Raw genomic sequence first — 19,558 nt, forward strand, 5'->3', positions numbered from 1 at the left:
ATTCTTTTTTTTTTTTTTTTTTTTTTATCTCACTTTAGATCCTTTCAGGCCACCAAGTTGATCTTTATCATTTAAACCCCATGCAAAAACTTCAACTTGTTTATTTGTTGAACATTCCCATAATGCACTTAACTCAGTATCTTTTTGTTCGCTTATCAAATGCTTTCTGCTCTGAGTGTAAAACAAGCTTATTATTTGCTTGTTAAAATCATGGTTAATTTTATCTGCTTGTAATTTCAGATCAACAACTTGATACAACTGCAATGTCTCTGTTAACAGTTTAATCTCAATGGTTTTGTGTGAACACTACAATTAAAAAAAAGTTTTATCTTCTTAAAAATCAATGAAAAAAAAATTCAATTTCCAACTAAATAAAATTTTTAACATAAATCTACTCACTGCTTTATCATTAGTAAGTAAATGAATTTCTGATTGACCAAATTTAGCAAATCCTTCTGAGAGAACTTTCATGTTCCTTACATTATCTCCTCCACTAACAACAAAATTTATTCCTGGAATAGTTGCAGTTACAACAATACTGAGAGCATTTACAATGTAACAGGAATCTAATTCAAGTCGCATCCAGAACTAAAACAAGAAAGATGTAACAACAAAATAGAATACAACTAAAAACTTTAACTTTTACTAATACTCTTTAAAAACATCAAAACTATTGAACAAAATATCGAATATATAGGGGATAGAAGGGTCAGTGTTAGGAAAGAAAAAAAAATTCACCTCTTTGCTGTTTACATTTAATCCTTTAAAAACAGGGTACATTCCACTGGATACAGTTATGTCTTTAATACACTCATGAACTGTGTTGAATGGTACTTAAAATAAAATCTTTTTTTCAAAAAAGCTTGGATTAAGCACAAAAAAAAATATATCAGACTTTTGACATAAAAAGATGCAGCTATTGCATAGGGTAAGGCATATATATTTACGCATTACTTAAATAAAAAACATTAGCAAATAATTACACATTAATCTAAATTTTAATCATTTATAAATTGTTTTTTAAGATGCACTTTCATTAAGATCAAATTTTTGTTGTTATATTTCAAATCAAATTGAATATGTCAGCTGAAACAAAACCTATTCAAATTGCTGTTTTGAAAATAACTGCTTTAAGTAATGAGGATGTTATAAAACAGGTTGTCAATGTCAGCATAAAAACAGTTTTTAATGTATAGAGAAGGTATTAGGAGGTACAAAACACCTTATGCAATCAAATTTCAGAAAGAAAGTGTTCAGTTGACACTAAGAGAGCCATCTAGATTGTTAGGAAGTGAATGCAGACTAGAAAAAAGCATGAGGAATATGGAAAAAGAGCTTGACATTTCTGATAGAGCAAAAGGTGGCCATTTTGAATTGTAAAAGATTTTTAGTTAATGTATCAATGTGTTAACATTTCTAATATTTTTTATGTTAAAAGTATATCTTATAATAAATTATCATTAGGTAAATATATATGCTCACACTGCATAAATAGTATTATAAACATATTATATGGTTTATGAAAAGGTACCCAACGGTCAATAAAAAGAGGAATTAAACTTTAAAAAAATTATGAAAAATAGCATCAGTAGTTGCAGAATAAATCATTTTTTATTACAAAAGTTTGAATTTTATGAAAGAATAATTTTTAAGAAAGTATATGAAAAACAAAAAATAGAAAAAGTGTTGTAATTGTTAAAAATGTTTTCCAAAATCATAACAATTACAACACTTTTTTTTAAAAAAATTTTTAAATGGATAGATTTATATTTTTGCTCGCTAAATTTTTGATATTCACTTTTAGTTGTAATCTTACGCAAAGTTGCTTAAAAGTGAATTTACACAAGAACTAGATTACAGGATTAGGTACTTTTCATAAACCACACCTTATATATAAACTTAATAATAATGGACTTTATTTTATACAATATTTTTAGAACTTGCAACATCTGAAAAAAAAAATATTTAAGTTGAAAGGTAAGAATAATTTTTTCATTGCAGACTTTTAATGATGATGAAACTATTAACAATCTTATCAAACTTACTCTCCTTAATTGCATCTCCTTTCATAGAAATATTTTCTTCTGCAATCCAAAATATTCTATTTAGTCTTGTCCAATGAACCAATACATTCCCGCTGAAGCTCAAAACCTATACATGTCAGCTTTTAGTAAAATATAAGTAGATGTAATTTATTTTTACAAAAAAAACTATATATATATATATATATATATATATATATATATATATATATATATATATATATATATATATATATAATCATGTTTATATATGCTTACATGTAACTGACAATGTTTACTTACCTTAACAACAATCCCTCTATCTCCTTTCATTATATCACCAGTTTGCTTAATACACTCAACAGCGGAACCAATTTTAAGCACATTATATATCTCTACTTCATTAATGTTGATGTTAGATTGATTTTTTCCCAAATCCTAATATTTTTAAAAATATACTTAAATAAAAACAAAAAATCAATTAACTTTACAAATTATTTTTAAAAAACAAAATATTTGAACATAAAAAACAAAGCAACTGACCTCTAAATTTGGGTGCTCAAGTAACCAAGCTACTAACAGCTCTGGGCGTATTTCATTACCTAACTCAAGGAAACCTCTTTGAATTGAATCCACAGAAAAACCCATTCCAACTAATTGTTCAAATAGATCAAGAGAGCTTTTGCTTTCACTCTGCACTGAGCTGCAACTTATGTTCAAAGTGTCTCTTGAATTGGAGACCATATATGGGATAAGACTCTCTGCTACTGGTGACAAGTTACAAGTTACTAGGTTCTCTGAAAGCCCCATAGCAGCTAGCTATTGTTTTAAAATTAGAAAATAAGAAAAACTCTATATAATAAGATATAAACAAAAAATAATAATCTTTGTTGTACTTTTAATTTATAATTATTTTTTTATATTGATATCAAAAATAGTATTTTAATATCATATGTCACATTTAAATACTAGTTATTTAACAAAAGAAAGAGTTAAACTACCTGTAACTCTTCTTCGTCATAAGTCGTCTGAATAACTGAAGAGGACATGGCTTTTATAAATAAATCATTTAAACATTGTTTGCTTACGCCAACCACTTTCATAAACAAATTTGAAGAGAGTTGACTAAAAAGCCGCATAATAGATACAAAAATTCGAATAGAATGCATTTGGTACTCTAAAACAAAAAGATTTTAAAACATAAAAATAACAGATAACTAAAGATAATAGTAAAGATGATAATTACGATGATAATAGAGATGATAATAAAAATAAGGAACGATAAAGAGATAATAACTAAAACAAAAAAACGACTTTAAGGTCATTAAATTGGTCTTAAATAAATGAATTTGTAATACCATAATTTGATTGATCCCCAAACAAGAGCTTAGTAGACATCATTAAAACAAATAAACTTGACAACTTCACAGAGCCTGAGCAATATTCAGCAAACGACTCAAGGTCAAATTTATACCTTGAAACCTGTAAAAACATTTTTTTAAATGCATAATTATTGATTAGAGAAAACTACAACTTAAACAAAAAAATATCTAATAAACTTATTAAGTTGAAATAAAATTATTAAAAAAATAACATTTATATTGGAGAACAAATTTTAACAAATTATAAATATTTCATAAGAATCTTTGGTAAAGTTAACCAAAGACTACAATCAAGCTCAAATAAAAAAGTAAAGAAGTTTTATAGATAAACAATGTGTAAAGCTCCAATAAAATAGATTTTCTGATGAGAAAAGAAAAGTTTAAAATACCTTAGTAATATCTGTTAAATTAGCTTCACTAGCTATCCGAGATGTAGATAAATGTATTGTCACTTTTCCGTTATGCAAAATGTGACCAATATTTACTAGCTCATCAGATTTACAAATTGCAGCACCATTAATACAAATTCTTTGCTCAACACCCACAATAGCAGAAAGTCCAACAAATAAACTAAGTTGATCCTGAAATAGATTAGTTGCCACAAAGAGGTAAATTTAGTATCATATTTGATGTAACATTTGATTAACAGAGAAAATTCAAATAACTCTTTAAATTAACAAGGAAAATTCTGAAAAAACCTTTTCAGAAAGTTGTTGACACAAATCCACTTTCAATAATTTTAAGATCTCTAAACTAATCATTTGTTTCCATGGTGCACTTTGACTAAGTAGTTGTATTGTTGCTATGACTTCTTCTGCAAGATTAGTTGTAGCTGTTGCCACCATGCACAGCCTATTTCCTTGACTCTCATCTATGATGAAAGAACAAAATAACTTTTTTCTTTTAAATTATCATTTTGAAATAATCTTTTATTGATTTTTCTTCTAGTTTAAAAATGAATTTTTTAGAAAGATAAAAAAAATATGAAATATTTTTAAAATAATTTTTAAATAGTAACTATTAGCAAATTACCTATCACAGTTTTTCGCTTAAATGATAAATTTAAAAAGAAGCACTAAAATGTTGGGATTTGTTGTTTAGTTTTAGGCAAAGTTTGCTATTCAAAAGATTTATGGATTTTTTGGTAAATATTGTCATTGAATTTGAAAAAAACCCTGTTTTAAAACTGTTAATTTCTGATGAAAGATTTGATGAAATCAACACATTAATCCAAACTCAATAATTGTCAGGTTGTATGTAAATATATTTGTGTTTGTGTGTGTTTGTGCATGTGTGTGTCTGTAAATATAAAAAATAAATTACAGCAATTTAAAAAGCATTGATTTACTTTAACATGTTAATTGTCTGGTGTAAGTCTGGGGGGTTTGCTTTTGTACAGAAATGCTAAATACTATGGTTTTTTAATTATCTTTTTAAAGAAATAAAAGGTGATTTGTCATAACTATTCATTTCTTAGAATTCAATTGTATTTGACTAAACTAAATTAAAAAAGATCTTTAGAACCTTCATTAATTGTCCTAACAGGAGTTGTTAAAGACCAAATGACACCTGTTGTTAAAGACCGAATGACACCTGTTGTTTCCTTGTTGAAGAAGTTCTATACAAGATAATGATTGATTGTAACCACCAGAATTCAATTAACCGTTTTAATATTTGAAATATGAAAGCAGGCATTCTGATGCATCATACTTTAATTGTTTTAATTGATAATTAAATTCAGTGTTAAAAAAATTTTTTTCAATGTAAAATGCCAAAATAATGTCATCTTTTAAATTGTGGCTGTTTCAAAATGATTCGGTCACTTTATTTTGAACAAACTTTATCAAACGCCAGACTAAAACTTTTTTACTTCTAAAGATACAAATACTAATTAAACATACTTGTGCTCGCCTTAATATTTCTAGTTTTTGTCAATATTAGTATGGATTTTAAGGTTATTATGCATCTGGCAGCTGTACATTAGTGTTTTAAAAACATACATAATATTAATTAGTTCAGTCACTAATGAAAATTTAGAAAAAACAAAATTTACAATGCGAGGTAAAGAGCTAATAGATGTGGAAAAATCCCAATATGTTTGCCATGAAGAAAAAGTTCTCATAAAAATAATAATGGAATGCATAAAGAGATCAAAAACTTGATCAAAATTCTTACACAAGCTAAAAATCTTCCTTCTGGAGTAATTCCTTCAAATAAAAAGCAAACTCGTAGGCCTAGATTAACTACTAAGGGCACTGAAGCATTGATTAAAAGAGAGATGACCAAGAATCCCTGATTAACTGCCACAGAATTGAAAAAAACTCACCTACCATTTCTTGGAAAAGTGTCTGTTAGAACAAATTAAGTTAGACTTGTCAGATCTCCACAAAAATGTCTACGCTAACTGTGATTGCCTGTTTATTTGTTTGAGTTGTATCAGTTACAATGAGAAAAGTGATATTTTCTCTTTAAAAAACATGGAAGGAAAAAAATTTCAACAGTCAAACATAACCATTGATATTTGTTTTATTTGAATTAAATTTTTGGTTAAGTTCATAACTCTTTGAAAAAGCAGTTATAACAGTTCAGTTAAATTAAATGATAAATTTTGGGTGGGGATTTTCTTATAGTTAAAATTAAATTCTAACGATTGTTTGAAACTGTCGGTTGTACTATGGTTAGTTGATTATGAATGGATTTTAAAGTTTTTCAAAATATAATTTGGAGCTAAATAAAAATGTTTTTTCAGCTTCTTTTAATAAACTGAGATTTTTTTGTAAAAACTGGATTTTTTTTTCTCCAAACAAAAAACAGAAAATATTTTTGAAAGTCCTTCCACCATTTTTTTTTGTGCATATAAATTGATATGTTAAAAATAGAAAATTCCAATTTTGGGTTTTAATGGTTTTTCTTTGTTACTCTGGGAAAATTAAAAGGTCTTAGCCATTAATTCCTGTTAAAACGTGAAAATTAATAGATGTCTAAATGGCACTATTAAGATAACAACTAACCTAAATTAAATTGCTAAGGTTAAAAATTTTAAAGATCTTAGTTTTTATCTGAAGAATATGGCTATAACAAATTATTTTAACATATGGCATTAAAAAATTTTTAATATATGCAATTATAAAAACTGTAACTGGTATACAAATTAAACAACAATACACATATATAAACAACACTACATATATATAAATAACTATGCACATATATAATTGAGCATATTTATAATAGATAATTTTTTCACATTAACATTATGATATGAATTTTTATTACTAATACTGCTGTAAAAGTCATTTTAAACTATAGAAAGTTATATCGAAAATATCTTTATGGAGCTTTATGGAGCAAGCAAGTTATTATCAAGATTAACTTTATCTTGTTAATTTGATTGTTAGCCATTACACAGCATTTTGGGTCATTTTATGAAACAGATGTATTTGTAATTTTAATACCAATGGATTTTAAATAGAACTTCTAACTTGCAGTTTAAGGTAATTTAATCAAAATTAATGGGTTCTAATTCACACAAGACCTTATTTTTACAGAGTTAACCATCATAATAAAACTGAAATTTAGTAATAAAAATGAGAAGCAGTTGTAGTAAAAAATAATGTATCAAAACTATAAAACTATACAAAAACAAAGAAAAGTTTAAGAAATTTTTTTCAACTATAAAAATAAAAATGTTACCGCTTCTGTAAAGAGCTTGATGTGAAAGTAGATTATGTAATATTTTAAACAAAGATTTAGTGAAGTCTTTCTTCCAAATTCCATTATATGTGGCCAACTCTGTAGAACTTACTAAGTAAGCTACTTGCTTCAGCATCTGCAACTAAAACATTAAAGAAAAAGTTAGTGAAAACAATTATCTCATGCATTAGTTTATTGCTTCAAATTCAAATTGGAAATATAAATATTGTTACAAATGGAAAATCAGAAATATTTAACTACAGTACTAGACCCTAGAAACAAATTACAACTCAAAATATAGTAAAGTATATTCTTTCAAGGATTTCTAACAGAAGCATAACAAGATCATTTATTTTTGATTTATTATAGAGTTTTGAAAATTTATAACAAAATTTTTAATTTGAGATAAGAAATCAACTTGGTGATCACACAAGAAATTATCTTGGTGATATTTCAAACAGCAAAGAAAACTATTAAAGAAAAAAAAAAAAAATTGGGGGGGGGGGGGGGGTCACATTAATTTAAGAATTTTAATTTTTAACTATTTTTGATTTTAACTACTATATAAATGGAAAGATAAAGTGATAATTTAAGCCAACCAGATAATTTAGTTTATATTGAAACCAACTATCACTAAACCAAAACTCTTAACAGAATTAAAGAAAGAAAAAGAAAAGAATAGCAAGCATAAGCAACTTTTTGTCAAACCTGAACAAGGAGAGTCTGGTAACTAGCAGGTTTCTTTAATAGTGTTAATTCAAACATTCGCATGATTAAATTGACAAAATCTTCTTTAGAAAGGAGTTCCTTAATAGGATTTGATACGCAAAGAGCACGAAAAAAACCAAATAATGAGTGTGCTGAAATTTTATCTCCTAAAAAAGTTCAAAATGTAAAAGAAAATCATATAGAAATTTAAGATAAATTTCTCAACAAAATTTAATATAAAAAATGCCTTTATTTTTACTTTTTTTTTACCTAAGCTACATGATTCATGTTCAACAATCTCTTTTAGTAGTTCTATTATGAAATTAGCTATAAGGCAAACACTGCTGGATAGAAAGTGGTTTTGAAGAATAGCTGCTTTTGACAGTACAACTATCAACATTGATGTCAATGAATCTTTTACTGCACTCACAGGAATAATTGGTTGGAATTTTTTTACTAAAAATTTGTTAATAATGATAAAAAAAAACTACAAAAGACAAAAAGAAAAAAAACATGTTAACAGAAAAATAAAAAATAAATTAAATTACTTTTATCCATTGGCTGATTTAATTCAGAGGCAAATTGAAGGTCAAACTTTCCATCTTTTCCCATACGATATGAATTGGTTATGCCACCATCCCATTGCACACGCACCCAACCATCACAGTCAATGTCACTTACAACTACTCCTTCTCTAGGACCCTCCCCATCCTAAATTGTTACAAGTTTTCCAACTCTGATATGTAAGTATTAAATATTCCATAAATTATATCAAAAAATAAAATTTGCATGTTCATTATATTATTCTAAAATAATATGGTTTTTTATTTACAAAACTCCCTCAAAGTGGAATACCTTTTAGAGCAAGATTACATAAGTGCGTGGTAAACTTATTTAGAAAATTATGTTTGTAATTAAATCTATTTGAAACTGATATTAATTTGCTAGTGATAGAATTCCTGAAACACCATTTTGCTTTACAATTTTATGTTTAACTGAACAATGTGCAGAGGAGCATGAAACAGACTTGTAGAATACTTTATAATACTGAAGCTATACCAAATAATGAGATTTTTTACAACTTGAATAAAATACATAATGTGTTTCAGACACTCTAAAGACTCTAGAGCTTGAGTTAACCTCACACAAAAAATCAAATATATATTACAATTTTTACAACTGATTACTATCTTCATTAAAACAATTTTTTACCTGATCATCCCACCTCCAGTCTAATCCTCTTACAACACGACTACCTACATGTATACTTGCAGCAGTTTCTTTACCTTTAACTTGATTTAGAAGCATACTTTTTGTACAGTCCTCGCTTGTCGACGAGATTAGTATGTTAGTATCAGTTGATACTTTAAACAAGGACATAACTGCTCTCAGCTTTTCTAACAAACCACACTGTATAAGAATGTCTACATCACCTTAAGTCATAAACAATGTCATATAAAAACAATAGTAAATGTTAATCTAAAAAACAAATAAAGTTTATATTTTATTACATTTGAAACTTGATAAATCAATTTTTTGTCAAACTATTTTGTTTATGATTTATTAATCATGTATAATCACAATCTATGCAAAAGTAGAGTCATTAGGGCTGTATTTCTATCCATCAAGATATTTCTAGCTACTTATAATAATCAAGGTATTTAAAGAAATACAGAAAGTAGATAAACCTTATTTGATTAATTACTATTTGATTTCTAATTATTATTAATTATTTAATAACAATTAGAAATCTAATTTATTATTATTTGATTTCAAATTAAGCACAGTGTTCTGTAAAAAAAACTTGCATTTAACTAAAATTTTCCTTATTGTTGACCTACATTAAAACTTTAGCTTACCTGACATTAATGATGAGCATAACAAAGTAATAGATGTTATAATAAAACTCCAACAAGATTCTTTAAGATCCAAATCTTTCACATGATTTTTCCCTGATTCATTTTCAACCACTTTTTCCAAATTTTTAAGTAAATACTTAATGACATAGTTTTCAAAGCCTTTATATACTTCTTTTAATTTAACAATGTCCTCGCTTGGCACGAGCTCAATATGACTGAGAATATCAGGCTTGGTATTGCTAAAAATATATCACCATTCTTCAAAATAGTAAAAGCTTTCCACTTTTAATTTATTATCTTATAAAACAAAAAAATTGAACAATAACACAGAGAGAATGCAAACAAATAATAAAATGTCTAACAAATGTATACAAAAAATAAAATAGTTACTACTCAATATAACATACCTCACTGAACCACCAGGCGAAAATACACAAAGCCAACCAAACATCATAGCAAGTTGAACATGAGGCTTAAGATGCTGTCTAATGCATAAGGATTGCATTAGGTATCCTGCAATCAACCTGTGTTTGGCACGCTTGACCTTAAAAATATAAATACTATCAAGCAACAAAACTTTAAAGGATTTCAAAAAATCAAGGATGCCTAATTTAAAAGATAGAAATTTTGATTTTATGATTTTTTTTATGAAAGCAAAATAGCAAAACGAATTTTAAAATTTTAGTTTTCTGAGAAGTTCTTTTGGTCAAAACTAACATTTTATGTACCAGAAAGCACTTTACCTGCACCAGAAAACACTTCCTCAACACATCTAAATTTGCTTCATCTTCCTGAATAAATTTACAAATGTCTTTTACAATTTCTTCACTGTTGTTAGCTAATAAATTTTTATATGCACTTGACCATTTTGAGATATCCCAATTATATCCAAACTTTGCTTTCATAGCACGCACACCACGCACCCATAAAGATTTTTTCCCAGTTGAGACCACAATGCAAGGGTTTAAACTAATACAGAGAAACTGACATCGAGTCACAATTGGGCTACAAAGTTCAGGATATGATTTACCAGATTCTTGTCGTTTCTAAAAAGAAAACAGAGCACAACTTTTTAAATACAAAAATACTCCAAAGAAAATACCAAAACACTATAAAAAAAAATACAAAAACACTCCAAAAAATACAGAACACTCCAAAAAAGTTTAGATAGCTATAACATGCAAATTAAAATATTTCCAATAAATCAATTAACACATCAACATGATTGACTTTTACAGATGCAAATACCAAAACAAAACATACAAAAGGTTTTTTAGTTAATTAATTGAGAATAGACCTGCATAACAAGAAGCTTCTGTTTATGCACAGCTTTAACAATGTTCTTCATGTGCATGGATAGCTTTGGTTTCCTTTCACTTAAAAGTTCAAGGGTGATTTGCACCATTTCTTCATCTGAAACAATAAAAACAAAGAAGTAAAATTTTAAAATAGAAATATATGATCAAAGAAAAAACAAAGTGCTCTGTTTTTATTTTTAAATACTCATATTTTGAATGATTATTTTAATGATAAAAAAAAAAAAAGTGTGCTCTACCCCCTACCCAGAACAATTTAAGTCGCCAAAGATTAAAATACAATACTTTCATAATACCTAAACCACAGTGGCATATCAAAGCTGCAAGATGTGCTCGCATCATTCTCTCTACTGAAGAAAAATTTATCATACCAGACTGAGTTAAAGGTTGATTTGTGCTCAACAAAAATTCTGTCAGCAAATTCACTTCATAAGATGGCTCTTTTTGTAATAGCTTATGAACAGAAAACTTCCCCTCATTGAGCAGTTCTCTAAAAGCAAAATATTTTAATTTTATCAATAAAATATCTGGAAAAAAAACCCATAAAACAAAGTTACTTATTAAACAAGAAGGTTTTTTTAAAACTATTTTAATGATTCAAATTTTTTAATTTAATGATTTAAATGATTTTAGAGTGAGAAGCAAAAAATTTATCTGGTGTCTCTCATAACAACCAATATCAACAACAAATCAATAAAATTGATTTTCCCAATACAATTTAGCGAAATTTTTTCATACTCATTAAAAATTGATTCCTTATTAAGTCCTGCAGAGAAAAGCTTTGATTTAAGCCAGTAATCATTAATTATTTCATCTGGAATTGGATAAAATCCATGAGCAAGATAAGCACAATGCAATCCAAGAAGAAACGCAATATGGTGCTCAATTTCCAAAAAAAGGCTCTCAGCACCCAACTTTTCCACATTAATAACCTAAAAATTTTAAAACTACACTCATACACTCTTGGATTTGTGCTGACAAATGCACACCCAAAACAAAAAGAATTAGAAATTTTCTAAAAGGAAACAAACTCCTACACATTCGTTGCCTTTATTTAATGCTTTCAGCTCACTAGTAACAGCAGAAAATGCAAGAGAAACTTCTTGTTCTAAATTTTTAAAACAAAAAACAACTTTACTCTTTCAACTTTTAAAAATTATAACAGAACAGAGAAGAGAAAAAAGAAGTCTAACACTTAACTTTCATAGTTTATAGCTATACCAACATTAATTGTGAAATCTCCAGTTTTGTTGGAGATAACAATTAACTATTCATTGCTTCTTTGTTCCTTTTATATTTTTTTTTTTTTAAAGAAAAATTAACTATAATAATAAAAAATTATGTTTTTAAAATAGTGGTACAAATAAAAATTTTCAAAAAAAGCTCTTGCAGTTTCTCTCATTATAAATAGGTTCTTTCTTGAAAAATGTTCTTCAATTTAAAATAACAATAACTAAAACACTAAAAATAGTTTTAATAGTCTTCTAATACTAATGATGGCTTTTCAAAAGATTGAATACAAATATTTTATTAGTAACAAAAAGGAACAAAAACAATTTATTTTTCTCTTGAAAAATTGTTTTGTGCAAATGATATTGAAGCTGCTGAATAAAAAAAACCACAACTGACTGTTTGGACACCTACATATGTGATGTTTATAAAAAAATTAGACAATTATATAGAAAAAATCAATTATGAAAGCCATAATCAATTATTCTATAAGCAGATTAACCAACTCTATTTATAACCAAAGAGTCACAATCACAATCATATTAACAAGTTACCAGCAAACCTTTCCACAAAGCACTTATCTGATTGACTACAAGCATCATCTTCAGATGACTTTTTTTCTTTTGAATTTTCTAACATTGCAGCAGAATCTAAAATTGTTATAATTTTTTTTAATTTTTATCAATAAAAACAAATTGTTATAATATCAATAAGAACAATCTTTCTAACATCACAGCAGAATCTAAAATATTTGTAACATAACTAAGAACAAATTTCAGAAATTTTTTTACCAAAAAAAACTGACCAACGACTCAGTTCAACAGTAGATACCCTAAATGAACTGTTAAATGCATTGTATGCATCAAGAAGATCAGCTAAGTGAGACATACCATCGCAGTTTGAAGTGATAACAGGTGCATAATTTTGAAGTATGATCATATAAACAACAAATTCATGGAAAAGAGCACCAATAGGACTCAAAAGGAAATGTTCTGGTTTCAGTTGGTTTAACTTACTACTCAATAACATACGCTTGCAACAGCTTTGCAATTGTAGCATATAAAAACTTATCATACTAGATAAAGCTTTTACCGATGGAGCAAGTTCATATGCAAAACCTTAAACAAAAAGAAAAAACTAAAATTTCAACAATTAAATATTTAAACTGATAAAAGTCTGAATTTATTATAACTCAAAATCTATTGTGAGCCTTCAATTAAAAAAAGAATAAGAATGCATACATCTTGCTGGCCAACATACATCGGTTTCATTCAACTTGAAAACTTTAGCAAATAACAATCTTTGAAACTTCAATAAAACACTACTTATATCAAAGTAAACAGATGGTTTACTCTCTCCAACATTTTCACTGACAGTTAATAAAGCTTTTATGAGACAATAGAGCACCAGGTCACTGCTACTTTTATTTCCGCATCCAGAGATAGTTACTAAAGTATTCTCGATGAGCTCTTCAAGCCCACTGTTTTGAAGAATACCCCTCATAAGTAGTTGCAGTAAAAATTCATGTTTTTTGTTTGAAATATCTAAAAGAAGTTATTTTTACAATTTTTTTTTTTGACCCATAAGAGCAACTTCATGGCATCATACAATTTTTATCTAGAATAGTAATATGATTAAGAAACCTTTTAGTAATTCAGTGATTGATATGGCTCTGTTTTCTGATGAAGGGAAAAGAAAAGACCATCCAGATTCTAGAACATCTTTTGCAGCATCATTGTATTCTTGATGTGTTATCAAATTCATAATGACTTTTTTCAAATCCACATTGTAATCTTGTATACTATCAAATCCAAGGTCCAGTGGTAGCACATCATGGGAGCGAGCGGCATCAAACTGAGTTTTAAGCAAAAATAAGGTGTTGCAAATTAGTTCTTTCTTAATATTAACATTTTCTACTGAACTTGCCTCACTTAGTAAAATTGATAACTGCCTAAATGAGTCAGTCTTTACTTCAATACAAAATGGAGCTTTCTTTCTCAGCTTCTTTGTAAGAGAAACTGACCAGCAGAAAATTTGATGTGGTCCTGCCATAATGTGGTTTATGTTTAGAGAACTAACCCACCCTAACAACACAGGTTCCCGTATTAAACTTTCATCTTCTTCTTTACCTCCTAAACCACCCCAACAATACACATTATAAGATTGTGTCAATGCAATGCAGTGGTATGCCCCAACACTGACAGCTAAGACACTTTCTTTACTCAACTTTTCAATAGATTGTAAACAGATTTTTTCTTTAAAAGTCTTTTTACTAAATCTGTCTTTACCCCTAAATTATAACAAAAAGGAATTATTAAGAAAAAAAAGTTTGTCATCATTTATAAAATTACTAATTTTTAAACTAATATGCAAATTAAGCAGTTTATGAACAACAATGTTAATTTAGGTACAGATAAAATAAATACTATTTTAAACAGGCAAATAAATTAAACACCAGTTAAATGATTTCTATAAGAAAAAAAAATTAACCCAAAAAATTACCATCTCCAGACATAACCATTTACACTGAGAACAATGTAGAAGTACTTTGCTATATAAACTTTACTGATCTCAATACTTTCTTGGGTAAGTAAGTCTACAGCCTCATTTTGCCAAGACCATATACATCCTAAAAACATGTAAATTTCTTATTTAATCTGGTAAAAAAAAAATTAAAATGATAATATCTAACATATTAGCTTTTGCATAAATATTTCTTGATGTGCAATAGCTTATTACAAACATTTATAATATTTAAACTAGATTTATATCAACAACACCAACAAAGAAATGAAATGCAATCCATTAGCTTCTCACTTAGTTACTAAAATAATAGTTATATATACAGTTTCTTAAAGCATAAGAATATGAGGAAATAAACCATACCCCCCTCAGTCACAATTAAGACTTCTGACTGATATTGTGAAAATGTAATATCTACAACTTTACTGTCACCAAACTCTGAAAATGTCAGTGGAGAAATTTGCTTACATGCTTGATCTAGAGATCATAATGGCAAGATTAAAATTAATATTCAATTAATTTTAAATCATCACTTATTATAAAATGAGAAATAAGACTAAAGAATCATAGTTGACTATTACAATATCAAAAGTTGATTATTACCTCCATTTAATTCATTACTCCAAATGCACAACTCTGATGAGGAAGATAAAACTGCAAAATGACCATAGCCAGCAAATACTCGAAGTATGTCATTTTTGCAATAAACAGGAGCCTTTACCAAATGTTCAAACTTGCTAAATAATTTGCAAATTATGCTTATTCTCAGTTATGTATATAAAAAAAAGAATAAAAAAAATCTTTGGTACTTTGCTTTTTGAGTAAAATTAATGTCAACACTGTTTCAATATAGCATTAAAAAAATTCACCAGTTGTAAGGGATATCAGTAGATAAAATTATAAACTTTTAAAATCAAATCAAACCAATTCTAAGTAAGTTGCATTAAATTGTAAAGCAGGTAACACAAATTTTTTTACCGACCAAATTTTGAACAAAATTTTTGTGCAATTGAAATTTTGAAAAAAGCCAAACGTTTCAAGTTGCTTAGCAAATTCCTAAATAAGATACCTCTTGTGTTTCCAAGTGTAAATAACTTTATTTTTGTCTAGTGCTATAAAGTGACCATCATTTGAGCATTCCAAATGAATGATATTAATATGTTCTATTTCTTTGTACGTTTCCAATACCTGAAAAAATGTTTGGAAGAAAAAGATAATATTAAAAAGACTACTCAAAAAATCATATGCTAATAGCAAATAAGTATATTAATTATTAGGGTACACAAACTGAAAGATATGTCATCGAATAGCTTTTTGCAAATAAAGATAACTGCATAATAAAAACTTACAAGAACTTCAGTCTCATAACTGCAAATGTAAACTTTTCCATCTAGTGTCAATATTACAAAAAACAATTCTGTGCAACAAATGGAACCAATTTTCACATCTATATTTTTCTCTTCTTTAAGGGTATTGAGAACTTTGAGATTTCCCCAAACCAACAAATCATTGTTATTCTTTTTCTGTGCAGCCTGTAAAGCACCATAAAACAATTAAAACATAGAACACCCTTTGTTTAACTTGTCCTTTAAGTTAATTTTAGCAGTTGAAGAACTTAAAAAAAAAAGTAATGTTAAGATTTTGAAAGTTAGTGATTATGCACATCTACATTTATATATTTTACATATTTTACATATTGCATCAGTTACATATATTTGACATTCATTTCTAATTATATGCACAAAAAAATCTTTATGATGCAGAAAAATTTGAAGGTTCAATGCATCAGAAAAAAAGGATTTTTGCACTCATTTTATTTTTTTTTCAACTCAATAAAAACACTTTTCTAATTTTTACTTTTACTATCATTTTCACGTTATTTAAGTTTTACTTTATAAATGGTTTGCAGTTAAAAACTAAGAATAAAAGTAGAAGAATTTTCTTGTAAACTTTCACACTTGATACAGAAAATTGCTGCTTTGATCTTGTTAATTCCTACTGTAAATAAACGCTTTATTCAATTCGAGTTAAAATGTTCTGAGAGCTCACCTTAACCACACCAAGCTGATAAGGTCGAACTATATGCATACAAATTTTCATAACATTAACCACTTGCAACAAGATTTCATCATTCTCACTTTCAATAAAGGCATTTAATGAATTCTCATACCCAATACAGTCATACATTGATTGGTCCATTTTGATCTAAAGTAGTAAAATTCATTTCTTTATTTCAAACAATATTTATTCTAAAAGTATTTTAACATGACATTAAAAGATATACTTAAATAGTAAGTGATAAATGTAAAATACAATAAAAATATTGTTTTGTTACTATATTTTCTTTTCTTTTTTGCTGCATATCATCAGCAATAAAAATTGTCTTTATGCAATCATTTCTATTCAATTTTAAAAATGAAATAATTAAAGAAAGAATAGAAGAAAGGATTGCTTTGTGAATTTCTACAATGCATTTCTTTTTTACTTTTTTTTAAAAAATCTTTTTGTGTTACTTGTTAAATGATAATTTTCTTATTGAAACAAAATGATAATTTGAGATGAGATTGGAAACTATCTGATTTACTTACCCTCAAGACTATTTCTGGGACAAAATTTATATCCACTGAATACTTGTAAAGTTTTGAAATAGTTGGATGCAAATCAGCAAAATTCATAATGCCTTGCTTTGCAACCTTCAAACAAACAACCATAACAAGAACTGTGGAAGCAAGAGAAGCTCGTTGAAATGCAAGTTCAAACATAAGCAGAAGCAACTTTTTTCTCACTTTTAAACTCAAATGATGAGTTGAGGAACTAGAAAATAACATTAAAAACAAAAATACTATAACAAACAACAACTTACACTTAAAAATTATGGCATGAAACTTTACTATCTATTTGTAGTATAGGTTTTATTCCACAAACAAATTACTTTAATAACTAAGCATGGTTTCCCTAACTTTCCTTCAAATAAAGGATGAAGAATTTTACTTAGAAGTTTTTATTTTGAGAAGGGGAAAAACATTCCTCAAGAAATCAGGATACCTTAGAGACTACCTTGCTACACTTTAAATCATAATTTTGCCAACACAGGTAAATTGAAGTTTTAATATACAAATTAGTTCTAATACTGAGCTTCTACAAGTGGTTGTCAAAAAATTAAAAAAAAGTAACAAACATACATAAGTACTATTTTCCCAATCATTATCATTAACTCTTCTGTTACATTAAATAGTTGATCATCATCTTCATACAAAAGTGGTTTATTTATATCTGCAACAACATGCAATCCATCTTCAATAAGGTCAGAACAAAGCTCCAGATTGTTGCCTACTTCCCAAGATTTATTCAATACTTTGTATAAAAATTTTAACATTACTTTAACACCAGAATTGACCAAAGTACTCCTTCTGACTGATGAGCTGTCAGCCACTCTAAAAATAGAAGTAAACTAATAATTTATAGAAAGTTTATTTAAATTGTCTAAACTCACTCTTTAAAGATTTTACAAAAAGCCAGAGAACAAGTTTTTAATTGGTAATCAGCTAATTGTTTGGTACAACTAACCAAAAAATTACTCATCAATCCATCTGTGTAATTGTTTTATTTTTAAGATGTTATATAAGTTGAAGTGAAATTTTACCTGCTCATTATTTCAGCTTCTTTATTATTATTTTTTTTAGTTTCTTTTTCACTTACAGCTCCACATGCTCGGGACATGAGTGATAAAAATCTAGCATAGACATAAATCTTTGCTTTAAGCTTACTCATTGGTAGAGAAGTCTCAACAGAGCTTCTTAGTAAAATTAACTGTTTGTGAGAAACATGTTTACAAAAAATATTTAACTCTGAAAAAGAAGCATTTGATCCCCATGCCCAAGACTCAAACACTTGCGTAGGCTCAAACAAACTCCATGGGTCTTTTCCTTCATTTATTGTTTGCTCTATTTCTGCACAAGCAGCACAATTACATCCTTGGGATGGACCACATACATTATTGCAGCAAGTGCATTCTAAACAATTCTCCCCACAGTAAAAATGACCATTTGATGCTTTGTGTGTTGAATGACCAAGTCGATTTAAATAAGTTCCTGAGACATTATAAATTTCCTTTCTGATAACTAGTTCACTGTACCATTGTTTCAAAATTACATCATTAAGTAACTCCTACAAAAGAAAGTGTCATTATGCTTTGAATTAAATAGTTTACTTTTAAAAAAACTTTTAACAAAACTAAATAAAAATAGAGTGCATAGAAACTCATAACAACTTTTGTTTAAAACACTTTATTATGATGAATCTTAGAGCTACCCTTATGAAAACTGGAAAACAGTTTGTTTAATCACTGCTCTTTATATTTTGTTTTAAAGTTTTTTCATAAAATTCTCTTAAATGTGTCATAAATAATCAATAAATAATCTATCAAAGAACTTATTTCTGCAGAAATGAAGCCTAAAGATGTTGCAAATAATCTAAGCTGCAGTTTGGAGTCTGTTTACAGATTGAAAAATTAATCAGATTGGCCTCAAAATCACACTGGAGGATGGCCACAAACTGCTAGAACTCCTGCTTTGATTAAAAGAGTCAAGTCAAAAATATAAAAAGCAATCCCATGAGATCTATGAGAAAAATGGTCAGGGAGGCTGGAGCAAGTGAAAATACTTTCAGGAAAATTGTCAAGAATGACCTTAAAGCAAAGTCGAGGGCAAGAACAATATGTCAACTGATCACAGACTTAAAAAAGCTTCAAGACTGCAAATATCAAAAAGGTTACTCAATATTCTCATATATGTAAAAAAGCCATCTAGGGTTTTTTCCTAGTGGCT

At 27.5% G+C, this 19,558-nt stretch overlaps 1 protein-coding gene across 4 annotated transcripts in view; it reads right to left on the reverse strand.

Annotated features, from left to right (window-relative positions):
* LOC145183109 (E3 ubiquitin-protein ligase HERC2-like) overlaps positions 1 to 19,558 on the reverse strand; it is a 28,531-nt gene that overhangs the window by 8,219 nt on the left and 754 nt on the right. For 2 of the 4 annotated variants that reach the window (XM_090079620.1, XM_090079621.1), the window contains exons 2-36: positions 18,376 to 18,899; positions 17,915 to 18,166; positions 17,321 to 17,546; positions 16,782 to 16,937; positions 16,082 to 16,264; positions 15,802 to 15,920; positions 15,336 to 15,469; positions 15,096 to 15,209; positions 14,712 to 14,838; positions 13,853 to 14,499; positions 13,451 to 13,753; positions 13,001 to 13,327; positions 12,764 to 12,859; positions 12,017 to 12,087; positions 11,718 to 11,911; positions 11,276 to 11,469; positions 10,961 to 11,076; positions 10,407 to 10,709; positions 10,071 to 10,207; positions 9,664 to 9,902; positions 9,017 to 9,237; positions 8,353 to 8,515; positions 8,075 to 8,260; positions 7,805 to 7,971; positions 7,097 to 7,238; positions 4,102 to 4,274; positions 3,793 to 3,984; positions 3,380 to 3,503; positions 3,023 to 3,198; positions 2,565 to 2,840; positions 2,325 to 2,459; positions 2,046 to 2,151; positions 739 to 833; positions 400 to 588; positions 34 to 306 (exon numbers count right to left, since the gene is read on the reverse strand). In XM_090079620.1, coding sequence (XP_089935746.1) covers positions 34 to 306; positions 400 to 588; positions 739 to 833; positions 2,046 to 2,151; positions 2,325 to 2,459; positions 2,565 to 2,840; positions 3,023 to 3,198; positions 3,380 to 3,503; positions 3,793 to 3,984; positions 4,102 to 4,274; positions 7,097 to 7,238; positions 7,805 to 7,971; positions 8,075 to 8,260; positions 8,353 to 8,515; positions 9,017 to 9,237; positions 9,664 to 9,902; positions 10,071 to 10,207; positions 10,407 to 10,709; positions 10,961 to 11,076; positions 11,276 to 11,469; positions 11,718 to 11,911; positions 12,017 to 12,087; positions 12,764 to 12,859; positions 13,001 to 13,327; positions 13,451 to 13,753; positions 13,853 to 14,499; positions 14,712 to 14,838; positions 15,096 to 15,209; positions 15,336 to 15,469; positions 15,802 to 15,920; positions 16,082 to 16,264; positions 16,782 to 16,937; positions 17,321 to 17,546; positions 17,915 to 18,166; positions 18,376 to 18,899 — 7,080 coding nt within the window. Of the gene's footprint in view, positions 1 to 33; positions 307 to 399; positions 589 to 738; positions 834 to 2,045; positions 2,165 to 2,324; positions 2,460 to 2,564; positions 2,841 to 3,022; positions 3,199 to 3,379; positions 3,504 to 3,792; positions 3,985 to 4,101; positions 4,275 to 7,096; positions 7,239 to 7,804; positions 7,972 to 8,074; positions 8,261 to 8,352; positions 8,516 to 9,016; positions 9,238 to 9,663; positions 9,903 to 10,070; positions 10,208 to 10,406; positions 10,710 to 10,960; positions 11,077 to 11,275; positions 11,470 to 11,717; positions 11,912 to 12,016; positions 12,088 to 12,763; positions 12,860 to 13,000; positions 13,328 to 13,450; positions 13,754 to 13,852; positions 14,500 to 14,711; positions 14,839 to 15,095; positions 15,210 to 15,335; positions 15,470 to 15,801; positions 15,921 to 16,081; positions 16,265 to 16,781; positions 16,938 to 17,320; positions 17,547 to 17,914; positions 18,167 to 18,375; positions 18,900 to 19,558 lie in introns of those variants that run through there. The other 2 variants (XM_090079622.1, XR_016450063.1) reach the window with 2 other exon arrangements.

Source organism: Hydra viridissima, unplaced genomic scaffold (assembly GCF_058129835.1).
Source record: "Hydra viridissima isolate aposymbiotic clone 2 unplaced genomic scaffold, HvirCarnegie_v1 scaffold_2, whole genome shotgun sequence".
Lineage (NCBI taxonomy): Eukaryota > Metazoa > Cnidaria > Hydrozoa > Anthoathecata > Hydridae > Hydra > Hydra viridissima.